At 53.2% G+C, this 12,332-nt stretch overlaps 1 protein-coding gene across 4 annotated transcripts in view; it reads left to right on the top strand.

Annotated features, from left to right (window-relative positions):
* The window catches only part of sf1 (splicing factor 1), a 28,164-nt gene extending 17,458 nt beyond the window's left edge, over positions 1–10,706 (top strand). For 2 of the 4 annotated variants that reach the window (XM_033016189.1, XM_033016192.1), the window contains 6 exons: positions 2,879–2,994; positions 4,177–4,284; positions 4,579–4,777; positions 6,370–6,583; positions 7,793–7,967; positions 8,599–9,693. In XM_033016189.1, the coding sequence (XP_032872080.1) occupies positions 2,879–2,994; positions 4,177–4,284; positions 4,579–4,777; positions 6,370–6,583; positions 7,793–7,967; positions 8,599–8,986 (1,200 nt within the window). In that variant the 3' untranslated portion in view covers positions 8,987–9,693. Of the gene's footprint in view, positions 1–2,878; positions 2,995–4,176; positions 4,285–4,578; positions 4,778–6,369; positions 6,584–7,792; positions 7,968–8,598; positions 9,694–10,257 lie in introns of those variants that run through there. The other 2 variants (XM_033016190.1, XM_033016191.1) reach the window with 2 other exon arrangements.
* The last annotated feature ends 1,626 nt before the right edge of the window (positions 10,707–12,332 follow it).

The following is a 12,332-nucleotide window of genomic DNA, read 5'->3' as shown; positions in this document are numbered from 1 at the left end:
CGCTGGCCAACTCTGATCATGTACTTGATCTCGTCAATTCTTCCCTTCCCTCCCGCACCACCCCCTCCCCGGGCACTTTCCGTTGCAACCGCAAGAAATGCAACACCTGTCCCTTCACCTCCCCCCTCGACTCCATCCAAGGTCCCAAGCAGTCGTTCCAGGTGCGACAAAGGTTCACCTGTATCTCCTCCAACCTCATCTACTGCATCCGCTGCTCTAGATGTCAGCTGATTTACATCGGTGAGACCAAGCGTAGGTTGGGCGATCGTTTCGCCGAACACCTCCGCTCAGTCCGCAATAACCTACCTGACCTCCCGGTGGCTCAGCACTTCAACTCCCCCTCCCATTCCCAGTCCGACCTCTGTCCTGGGTCTCCTCCATTGCCAGAGTGAGCAACAGCGGAAATTGGAGGAACAGCACCTCGTATTCCGTCTGGGGACCTTGCGTCCTTATGGCATTAACATAGAATTCTCCCAATTTGGCTAGCCCTTGCTGTCTCCTCCCCTTCCTTAACCCTCTAGCTGTCTCCTCCCATCCGCCCGCCCTCGGGCTCCTCCTCCTCCTCCCCTTTTCCTTCTTTCTTTCCCCCACCCCCCCATCAGTCTGAAGAAGGGTTTCGGCCCGAAACGTCGCCTATTTCCTTCGCTCCATAGATGCTGCTGCACCCGCTGAGTTTCCCCAGCAATTTTGTGTACCTCTGATCATGTACTTGATTGGTTTAAGAAAGAACTGCAGATGCTGGAAAAATCGAAATGCTGGAGAAACTCAGCGGGTGAGGCAGCATCTATGGAGAGATGGAATTGGTGACGTTTCGGGTCGAGACCCTTCCAATTCCTTCTCTCCATAGATGAAGAAGGGTCTCGACCAGAAACGTCACCTATTCCTTCACTCCATGGATGCTGCGTCACCCGCCGAGTTTCTCCAGCATTTTTGTCTACCATGTACTAGCAATGTTACAAAATTTTGAGATTTAAAAAATCAAGTCTGTAATTTATCCCATCAGATAAAGCATAAAAAGAAGTTTAATTTGACACCTAATTCACTTTCATATCTCAATTATTTAAAAAGTTATGGCCATTTTCATACTCGGAAATTAGCATCTTGTTCCCTATTGATTTCCTATGGACATAACAAAAAAGCTGTGATCGTGGACAGTCAAAAGCCCATAACTTTCTTAAAAATTAAAAGAACTGAATGAAATTTTCAGTTATCATAGATTGAAGCATTCTGAAACAAATATAAAATAATCTTACTTGGATGACCTGAAATTAAAGCATATAATTAGTTAGTTACCCAAGTGTAGCTAATTTCAAACTTCAATTACTAGATCTAAACATCTATCCATTTCTTAATAAATGATTAACATTTTTAAATAGCCTAAGTGTCCAAATAATATTCATAAATAATTCACAATAAAACATGATTTTTAAATCTCATTTACATTAATTTATAGACCAAATGGAAGGAATTTAGTGTTCAATTGCTGTAAATTAAAGTCCATTTTAAATCAGCTTTCTAGTGGGATCCTGTGAACGCGCTGGTTTAGAACGTTCACATTGCGCTTAATTTGTGCCCTCAAATGCCCAGAAAAATACTGCGGGATATAATGGGCCCAAAATGAGCTACTCGCAATATTAAACATTGTATAAAGGGATCTTAAGAAGCCCTTTTTAATGTAAAAATAAGCAGCATACTTTCTGTTATTTGCTCTATGAGACCCTGACAGCTGCCGGTGGTCGCGGGTTTAGAGATTGATTTTTAAACTACTATAACTATTATACGAGGCCTTTAAAACTAATAATAGCTTTTGCGACGGGGTCTTCCAGCGATTTTTCGTTAATAATTAACTAGGCTGAACATCTTCGATTTGAACAGCCTGGAGAAAATCGTGTTTTAAACCCGCCCCCTCTAAACGGCGCCAAAATCGCGCACACCCGCAACGGCAGATTTTCAGCGACGCTTCAGGTAGGCTTTGCAACATACCTACATGTACATGATAGGAATCGGCAGTACTGGCTCTGTACACGTGGGGTGTGTACATTTTGCCCAGACGTTCCAAGCCTGCTGGTTAATGGTTGTGAGTGCCTGCTCCAAACACACCCATCAAGTGGAGACATTTAACGGGGTCTACGCACGCAACGTTGACATTTGGTGAAGCAGATGAAGAAAGTTCAGTTGCATTGAAATTGTACTAGTTGTCTTAAGTGCTGTAATTCATTGGGGAGTTGTTCTTGCGTGTGGCGTGCACAGCCTAAAGTTGTAGGACAACTTGTTCTATTTGATTGTGCACGCCAGGTTGATTGCATTCAACCGCGTGAAGGTTGCAATCTCCCACCCCAAGTTCTAGGAGCAGGATTAGGCCAATCGGCCCATCATGTCTACTCCGCCATTCAATCATGGCCTATCTCTCCCTCAACCCCATTCTCCTGCCTTTTCCCCCCATAATCCTTGACATGCGTACTGATGATCAAGAATCTGTTGATCTCTGTCTGTCAAATCTGTCTCCTCACCAAATAAATATTGGTGGATGGTTCTCTCTCATTCGTGTATGTGTTGTTGGTATTCAGACTGTCAGTCCCCTTCCATTCTATGTTCCTAAATGATGAAACATAAACAAAATGCTGGTGGTGCTTTGTTGAAGAAAGTGAATCGTCTGGAGCAGAGGCCTTTCACAAAAACACAACCCAAAATCCACGTCCTAGTTGGGCTCCATGAATTTATCCGTGCAGAGAAATCAAGCTGAGTCCCTTGATCTTGATGTTTCTGCTCCCCTCCCCTGGCCTGTGCCTCAGCCCTGGGCATGTGATTGTGTGCGTGCGTGGGTGGGTGGGTGGGTGGATGGATGCCGCTCTGACCGCAGGCGCTGCTTGTTGTGCAGATCCGAGGTATCCTGAAGCAAGGGATCGAAACTCCCGAGGACCAGAATGACCTGCGGAAGATGCAGCTGAGGGAACTGGCTCGCCTCAATGGCACTCTACGGGAGGATGACAACAGGTACACAGCATACTCCAACCTTCCATTCCTTCCCTCCACAGATGCTGCTGCTGCCTGTCCCACTGAGTTACCACAGCACTTTGTGTCTAACTTTGGTTTAATCGGCAGTCCCCTTCTACACCTTTGAGTCCCTGCTGACCAATGATCACCCGTTGACACTAGTTCCGTTGTCCCACACTAGTGGCAATGACCAGGGCCAATTAACCCACAGAGCCAACCATCCTTGGGATGTGGGAGGAACCCTGGGAGAACGTTCCCAATCGGGAAACATTTCTAATGTCAAACACCACCAAGATCCAGCACAGGAGGAAACAACGCCACCTCCACACTGCTGTTTACAGAAACTGCACGGAGACGTGCCCTTTGGCCCACTCAGTCCATACTAGCCATCCATTATGCTTACACACTTTCTCATCTGCTCCCTACCCACAAATTAATCGACAAACCCACAAGTCTTTGGGACGTGGGAGGAAACCGGAGCGCCCGGAGGTGACCCACGTGATGGCAGGGCGAACGTGCAAACTCCACACAGACAGCACCCGGGGGGGGGGGGGAGAGACAATGCCTGATGAGTGGTAGGTGGGGGAGGGGTTGAAGTTTAGTACATTGTCGTGTGTACTGAGGTACAGTGAAAAGCGTTTTGCTATCCAGTCATAGAAGACGACATGATTACAATGAAGCTATCCACAGTACAGATAAAGGATGTGACATTTAGTGTAAAATAACATGGGATTAAAGATATTTAAGATGTTTAAGAAGGAACTGCAGATGCTGGAAAATCGAAGGCAGACAAAAATGCTGGAGAAACTCAGTGGGTGAGGCAGCATCTTTGGAGCGAAGGAAATAGGGTCTCGACTCGAAATGTTGCCTGTTTCCTTCGCTCCAATGATGCTGCCTCACCCGCTGAGTTTCTCCAGCATTTCTGTGTACCTGGATTAAAGACAGCTCAAAAGTCTCCCATGAGATAGATGGTGGATCAGGACTTGTGTCCAGCTGATGAGAGCGGTTCCGTTGTCTGATTACAACTGTCCCTGAATCTGGAGGTTTACGTGTTCATAATTGTGTGCCTCTTGCCAAAGTGTTGAGTCTAACGTGGGTGGGTTGTGATCTGCGGGGGTGGAGGGTGTTGGGGAAGGCTGGTTAAAGGTTGAGACTGAGAGCGGCTTCCCTTGTGTTGAGCAGGATCCTGCGGCCATGGCAGAGCACGGAGCCCAGGAGCATCACCAACACCACACTGTGTACAAAATGTGGTGGGGCCGGACACATCGCTTCCGACTGCAAGTTCTCCAGGTCAGTGACAGTGACAGTGACACCCATCGTTCCACGCGCAGAAACAGGCCCTTCGCCCCACTGAGTCTGCGCCGACCAGCCATCCCCGCACACTAACACTACCCTACACACACACACACTAGGGACAATTTTACATTCATACAATTAAGCTACAGACCTGTACGTCCTTGGAGTGTGGGAGGAAAGCGGAGATGCGGGAGTAACTGGTGATTCTGTGTGAACTGTCCTGTTGCCATTGTGGATTGGACATCCTGCATGCAGCGAGTTATCTTGTGTCTTCCTCCTGCCCTACAGTGGGGCTTCCTTCAACAGGCCAGGTGACCCACAGTCGGCTCAGGACAAGGCACGCATGGACAAGGAGTACCTGTCGCTGATGGCTGAGCTGGGAGAAGCGCCGGTTCCAACGTCCTCATCGTCCATGGGCCACGGCAGTTCCTCGCAGCCCTCTATCCAACGCAACACCATGCTTAGTAACGCCCAGCAGCAGCTTCCAGTGAGTCCCAGCACCCCTTCACCTTTTGTTCCTTTACCCTGGAGTTTGGTGCACAGGTAACCGTCTGCCTCACCCCGGACCTCGCTCTCTAATCCCAAACACAGCCCTTCCCTCTTACTCCTCCTCCACAGATGCTGCCTGACCCGCTGAGTTACTCCAGCACTTTCTGTCTGCATCTGCAGTTTCTCGTGTCTCCTCGCCTCTTACTGCTGATCCTCTTACTGCTGATCCAAGTGCCCATTTACACCAACCCCACTTGCCATTCTCCCCACATTCCCATCAACCACTCGCTTACACATCGGGTGGGATTTACATCCCACACGTCCTTGAGAAGTGGGAGGGTTAGAGGCTGTCACGGGGCAAGGTGCAAACTCCACACAGACAGTGGCAGAGGTGGGGATTGAACCCAGGGCGCAGGAGCCCAGGCTACGTGCAAACTCCACACAGACAGCACCAGAGGTGGGGATTGAACCCCAGGGCGCTGGAGCCCAGGCTACGCCACCCTGCACCCTCTCTTTAACTCTATTTTCACCAGCATATCTGAAGCCTGGCGGCCGGCTGGGGTCCAGGGCCCACGTAGCAGCTGACACTTGTCGCCCCTCTGCTGTGGGACGTGGGGGTGAGGTGAAGGGTAGCTGGGGGTGAGGTGAAGGGCAGCAGGGTGCTGGGGGTGAGGTGAAGCGAGCGGGTGGCTGGGGGTGAGGTGAAGGGCAGCAGGGTGCTGGGGGTGAGGTGAAGGGCAGCAGGGTGCTGGGGGTGAGGTGAAGGGCAGCAGGGTGCTGGGGGTGAGGTGAAGGGCAGCAGGGTGCTGGGGGTGAGGTGAAGCAGCAGGGCGGGTGGCTGGGGGTGAGGTGAAGCAGCAGGGTGCTGGGGGTGAGGTGAAGCAGCAGGGCGGGTGGCTGGGGGTGAGGTGAAGGGCAGCAGGGTGGCTGGGGGTGAGGTGAAGGGCAGCAGGGTGCTGGGGGTGAGGTGAAGGGCAGCAGGGTGCTGGGGGTGAGGTGAAGCAGCAGGGTGCTGGGGGTGAGGTGAAGGGCAGCAGGGTGGCTGGGGGTGAGGTGAAGGGCAGCAGGGTGCTGGGGGTGAGGTGAAGGGCAGCAGGGTGCTGGGGATGAGGTGAAGGGTGGCATCTCCGGCTGGGCTGCCCTCCCTCTCCCTACCGTCTGACATGGAGCTGGCCGGGGTGATGCCTGTTCATGTGATAGAAGCAGAATTAGGCCATTCGGCCCATCAAGTCTACTCTGCCATTCAATCATGGCCGATCTATCTCTCCCTCCTAACCCCATTCTCCTGCCTTCTCCCCCTGATACCCACACTAATCAAGAATCTATCTACTCTGCCTTAAAAAATATCCACTGACTTGGTCTCCACAGCCGTCTGTGGCAATGAATTCCACAGATTCACCACCCTCTGACTAAAGAAATTCCTCCTCATCTCCTTCCTAAAAGAACACCCTTTAATTGTGAGGCTGTGCCCTCTAGTCCTAGACTCTCCCATTAGTGGAAACGTCCTCTTCACATACACTCTATGCAGGCCTGTAGAGGGAAGGCAGTGGGTCCAGGGCAGAGCTCACCTCTTCTCTTCCCCTTTCACAGAACAGACCTCCGTGGATGAACTCCGGGCCTTCGGACAGCGGCCGGCCCTTCCACGGGATGCACGGCGGTCCGGGTGGTCCGCACCACGGCTTCCCGCCCCCCATGCCCAGCCTGAGTGGACATCCCATCCAGCACAACCCTAACGGGCCCCCGCCGTGGATGCAGCCGCCACCCCCCCCTCTAGGGCAGGGCCACCCCGTGCACCCATCAATGAGTAAGTGTCAACATCAGTGGGTGGGTGGCTGGCTGGGGGCGGGGGGCCAAGGACAACGCTGCTGTAACTTGAATCAAATCGTGCTGTGCAACTCGGTCAATAAACACAAACCTATCACGTCGCTGGCAAAACTGACACAGACAGACATCTGCTTGCTGCTTGTCTCTGCCCTCGCCTCCCTGGCGCTGGCGCGGGCACTGCTGTACCCTCCCTGCTCAATGTGGCCCCAGCAAGGAGTGCCCAGGCCGTGGGAGAGGCAATGGGCAAGCAGAGGCTGGGTGACACTGGGAGAGTGGAGGAGTGGTGCCGTGAGGCTGCAACCCCCAGGCATGGGGGAGGAGTGTGAGTGAGAGCGTGCGTGTATGTACGCGTGTGTGTGTAGCGTGTGTACGTACGTGTGCGCGGGCTGGCTGGCGGGTGGGTGGGTGGCATCGCGGATCTTGACACCAAGCGTGTATTGCGTACGTTTCTGGCATGCAGCGGGCAAGCGCGCATGTGGCAACGCGAGGTGGCACTGTTGCACTTGAGAAGGGCATTAACCAGACGTGTGAGCTCTGTCTGTCGCCTTCAGGCTGGGCTGAAGGGACGAGGGCAGAGATGCCAGGAGGGGGTTTGATAACGATCACTGGTGGAGCTGTTTCCACTAGCGGTTGAAAGCGACTGTAGGAGCTGGCATTGTAAACGGGACTCGAGCATCTTCACCCCTGGAGGGGAGGAAAATGTAAGCAAGGGTTGGTCTCATGCCTGCTGCTGCTCTCAGATCCATGTCCACCACCCCACCCGGACTCAACATCTCCTGACCAAAGCCCCCGCGGCAACAGGCTTTTTGGGGGGGGTGTGGGGGTGATGTGCGAGAGATGGTGGGGGGTGGGGGGGTGGGGGGGGGGAGAGGCTGGGGTCCTGCCAACAGCTTCTCGGCAGTGCCTCCTTCACCTGTGGAGGTGAGCGCTGAGCCCCTGTATCTCTGCACCTTGTGACACCACAGACACGTAACCAGGTTGAGCTACTGTTACCTCCACTCCCCTTGTTGGCACCAAGCACAACTGGCGAGTAGCTGGTGGCCCACCGCCCGCCCCCCCACCTTATATCAGGGTGATCTCTGTGCCGAGACCCAGTGTCTGGTGCACAGGCGACTGACTCCTGGTCGCATGTGTTGGGAAAGGTTTCTGCCTCCACCTCATCACGACCTCCTTTGTGTTTCTGTGACAGACATGATGCCCCATCCGATGGGGATGATGCCTCCACCACCCCCACCGCCAGCCAGCCAGCCTCCACCCCCGCCCACTGGCCCCATCCCCCCCTGGCAGCAGCAGCAGCAGCCTCCGCCACCACCTCCCACCGGCACCATGGCCTCCAGCGCACCCTTACCCTGGCAACAGAGTGAGTAAGGATGCATTTCTACACTTGTTTGTTGTTTTGGAAAGCTTGTTGATGGGCGACAGACCCCCCCCTCCCTAGTTGATCCAAAGAATCCTTCACTCAAACCTTGCTCTTTGTGTCTGTCCCTGCATGTTTGTGACAGTCTCTGTATGTGTGTGTGTGTGGCTGACTCTTTCTCTTCCCCCCCTCTACATGTTCTAACTGTGTCACTATCTGTGTGTGTCTCTCTCTTCCCCCTGCTTGCTCTATTTGTCTCTTGCTCCTCCTCGCTTGTTCTATTTGTGTGTCACTGTCTCTGTGTGTGTTTCCGTGTCTCTTCCCCCCCCTCCCCTTACTCTGTCCACGTGTGTGTCTCCCTCTCCTGCCCTGCTTGCTCTGTCTGTCTCTCTGTCTCTGCTTGCCATCCCTGCCCCCTCCCCATGCTGACCAGCCCCCCCCCCCCCCTCCTGTCCTCGTCACGGGGCTGGCAGGGTGCTGCCCGCCCGCACACTGTGCCCCTGGAGCGGCAGTGGCCAGTGCAGGCCTGCAGCCACTGGGCCCTGCCTGTGCCAGGCCTGCCTGCCTGCCTGCCCAGTTTGTGCGTAGCACTCACTTGCCAAGTGACTGCCTCTGTGCCTCTCTTGCTTCTCTTGCAGATACCAGCAGCACGACGACCACCGCGGCGAGCGTCCCTCCGTGGCAGCAGCAGCAGCAGCAGCCGCCGGCTCAGCCCACGCCGGCCTCCAGCGCGGCCCCTCCACCGATGCCTGCCACCCCTTCTATGGTTCCCCTGCCCCCTGGGATCCAGCCTCCCCTCCCTCCCGGAGCTCCCCCTCCTCCTCCCCCTCCCCCACCCGGCACGGCCGGCATGATGTACGCTCCCCCGCCCCCTCCCCCCATCGACCCCGGCAACTTTGTGATGATGGGGGTCGGCGTGCCGGCAATGCCCCCCTTTGGAATGCCCCCCGCTCCGCCCCCTCCCCCTCCACAGACCTAATGGACCCCCACCCAGACTGCCCATTCCCTCCAAACATGTACAGATAAGGACGTTGACTAAAGCAAGCTGGGATACCGACCGGGCGGGACTGACAAACTTCCCAACACACTCTTGTTTTGGATTTTTTTTTTTTTTTTCTGAAGATTTTAGAATAAAAACAAAATGTAGGCAGAACTGTAAATGATAGTGAGCGGCCTCTGTCTCGGGGGGACAGAGGGGCCGTCGTTGTACCCAGCTAGTGGCAGTACAAGGAGCTGTTGCTTGTTGGTTGTTGAGAGGGAGGGGGGGTGGGGGGCAGGACTGGGTGCGTGCGGACGCAGTATTATTGGTGACCGGCGCCACTAAGCCGTTTCCTCTGGTAAAACGTAGCGCCTGTCTGAGCCGCCGCCCGCCCGCGTTTGTCTGTCTGTCTGTGTGAGTGAGTGTGGGCTCGCCAGCCCATTATGGATGTCTGTCGGTAAAGGGAGCAAATTGCTACCCTGCTCCCTGTTTGCAGAGCGTGTATGTATGTGTGCATTTGTGAGAGAGAGAGTGTGTGTCAGTGCCTGGGCATTCCTGAATGTCGCTGGCCATTATTAGTGCCATGGTGTCACTGGGCTCCCTTCTGTGTCAGCTTTGCTGCGACTGATGGCAGTGTTGGCATCCACCAGAGCACGGCTCGACTCTGGTAGAACCAACGCCTGCCGCGTACCGTGCAGCCATCCGTCTGTCCATCCGCATTGATTTAGGGTGGGTGGGTGAGGAATTGTGGAGGGGGGGAAGGGGGGGGGAATAACTAGTGATCCAGAGTTCGTGTAGGATTTGAACTGCAGATGCCGGTTTACACCAAAGATAGACATGAAACGCTGGAGTGTCTCAGCAGGACAGGCAGCATCGCTGGAGAGAAGGAATGGGTGTGACGTTTCGGGTCGAGACCCTTCTTCTCGACCCAAAACGTTGCATCCCATTCCTTCTCTCCAGAGATGCTGCCTGTCCTGCTGAGTTACCCCAGCGTTTTTGTGTCTATCCTGAGTGCCGTTCTCAAGGCAGCAGAATCGTTCGTGGTTCTCTGCCCGTTCAGGAATTAGTTTTCAAAATGGCTTCCCCTCCCTCACGCCGTTTCCAAAATGTCTGCCCTGTGGGTGACTTGTGTCGGGGGCAGTCGGCGTGTTTCGGTGCGAGATGTTGCAGGTCGTTCTGGCGATTGAAAGTTGCACAGCGCTCGGGGGGGTTTCCATTTGTTTGTTGTTTCACCAACCAATGATATTTCCTGGTGTTCCTCATTTTCTCTCCTTCCTCAACCCGACCCGTGGCTTGACCTGATTTTCGGTGCTACAAGCAAGAGACATACGAATGGGAGGAAGAGGCCTGTGCTTTCCCCAATCCCCAAAGTTCAGAATTTGCAAGCAGCCCCCGGTTGCGAGAAGGTGGATGGGGTCTCTTGCTCACTGCCAGATCCTGAACCAGAGAGTGCGTGGACCCCTGGTACCGCAGGCCTTCCCTCGACTGCCCCCTGCTCTGCTCTATTCCAGGTCCCCAGGCCAGCGTCCCTGCCAGACCTGGGGCATGGGCTTGTCCCTCTAATATCCCTCTCCCCTCCCTCCCTCCCTCCCTCCTCTGGGGCTTTGCTCTGTTAAAGTTCTTCGGGGGTGGTGTGTAAACTCTTTATTTTAGCTCGACCACGCAAGCCCCGAGCATTTCCAGTTTAGTTTCCATGCTCTCTGTGTCAATGTGAAGCATTTAAACAGAGGAAGATTCACATAAATAAAACTCCTGTCTTTTCTTACAGTTTGTCATTTATTTTTGCCCTTCGTGGCGTGCATGCGTGTCTGTGTGTGTGTTGTGTCTACGTGTGTGTGTTGTGTCTACGTGTGTGTGTTGTGTCTACGTGCGTGTGTTGTGTCTACGTGCGTGTGGTGTGTCTACGTGCGTGTCTATATATATATAATGTCTTGCACTGGTACTGCAGAATTGGCTCGAGTTGCCTTCACACAGTTGCAGTTAGTTCAGTTGAGTTTATTGTCCCGTGTACCGAGGTACAGTGAAAAGCTGTTGCGTGCTAACCAGTCAGCGGAAAGACAACATATGATTACAATCGAGCCGTCCACAGTGTACAGATACAGGATAATGGGAATAACGTTTAGTGCAAGGTAAGTTCGAGTGTGCCTCAGTACAGCTTTGAGCCTAGTTACTGACATGGACGCAGTCTCTCACACCTCACTTTCACCAATGGCCAGGTGATCTCTGACCAGGACAGTGTGAAGGTGATCATCTTCTCTCTCTATCTCGCCATTGGAAGATGTCTTATCAGTTTATGAACCACATCAGTCTTCACAATGTTCAATGACTGGATATGAATGCCGGCGTTTAATGCCCACCCCTAGTCACCCCTGGGCTGAAGAGGCCGTTGATTATCCAGAAGATAGACACAAAAAACTGGAGTAACTCAACTGGGACAGGCAGCATCTCAGGAAGAAAGGAATAGGTGACCATTCAGGTCGAGGCCCTTCTTCGGACTGAGTCGGGGGAAAGGAAAACAACAGATATAAACGGTGAGAAAGAGGTGAACAAATGAATGGAAAGGTAGGCAAAAATAACGTGATGCTGATGAAAGGGGGGGTGGGGGGCAGACTAGGTGGTAACGGGTGATGCAGGTGGAAGTGGTACAACCACCAGGATGGGGGATGCAACGGTCACCAAGTTAGAGACGTCAATGTTGGGTGACCTGCCATCCCTGACACGTCTTTACGGGAATCGACCATGTCCCTAACGCGGACTGTGACACCAGATCAATGTCCCATCTGCACGTTCCCAATGCTTGGCCAAATGCAGATTAACCTTCCACACAAAATAGGAGCAGGTGTTGACCAACCTGCCCTACCCTGCCATTGATATGATCAGTTTAGAGATACAGCACGGAAACGGGCCCTTCGGCCCACCGAGTCTGTGTTGACCAGCGATCCCCGCGCACTGACATTGTCCTACTCACCAGGGACATTTTACAATCATACCAACCCCCAATTAACTTACAAACCTGTACTCGGGTCACAGGGAGAACGTACAAACTCCATAAAGGCAGCGCATGTAGTCAGGATGGAACCCGGGTCTCTGGCGCTACACAGATGGCTATCTAGGCCCAGCTTCCTATAACCCCGATTCCTTGCTGTTTCATTGATCTATCTCCAATTTAAATACCTCAGGCAGTGGAGCCCAAAGATTACAGAAAACATTCCCTGGACCTTGGTTTCAAATGACCATTTTCTTGTTCTTGACTCCCACGATCTTGTATGTTTGAATTAGGGTTGGTCCATTCTAAACTCCAAGGAATCCTGTCTAGGAATTAGCCTGGTGAATCTCCGTTGAACTTTGGAGCAGAATTAGGTCATTCAGCCCATCGTTTGTCCCACCATTTGA

This window comes from Amblyraja radiata, unplaced genomic scaffold (assembly GCF_010909765.2).
Source record: "Amblyraja radiata isolate CabotCenter1 unplaced genomic scaffold, sAmbRad1.1.pri S157, whole genome shotgun sequence".
NCBI classification, from domain to species: domain Eukaryota; kingdom Metazoa; phylum Chordata; class Chondrichthyes; order Rajiformes; family Rajidae; genus Amblyraja; species Amblyraja radiata.
This window is presented reverse-complemented; position numbering and strand designations above follow the sequence as displayed.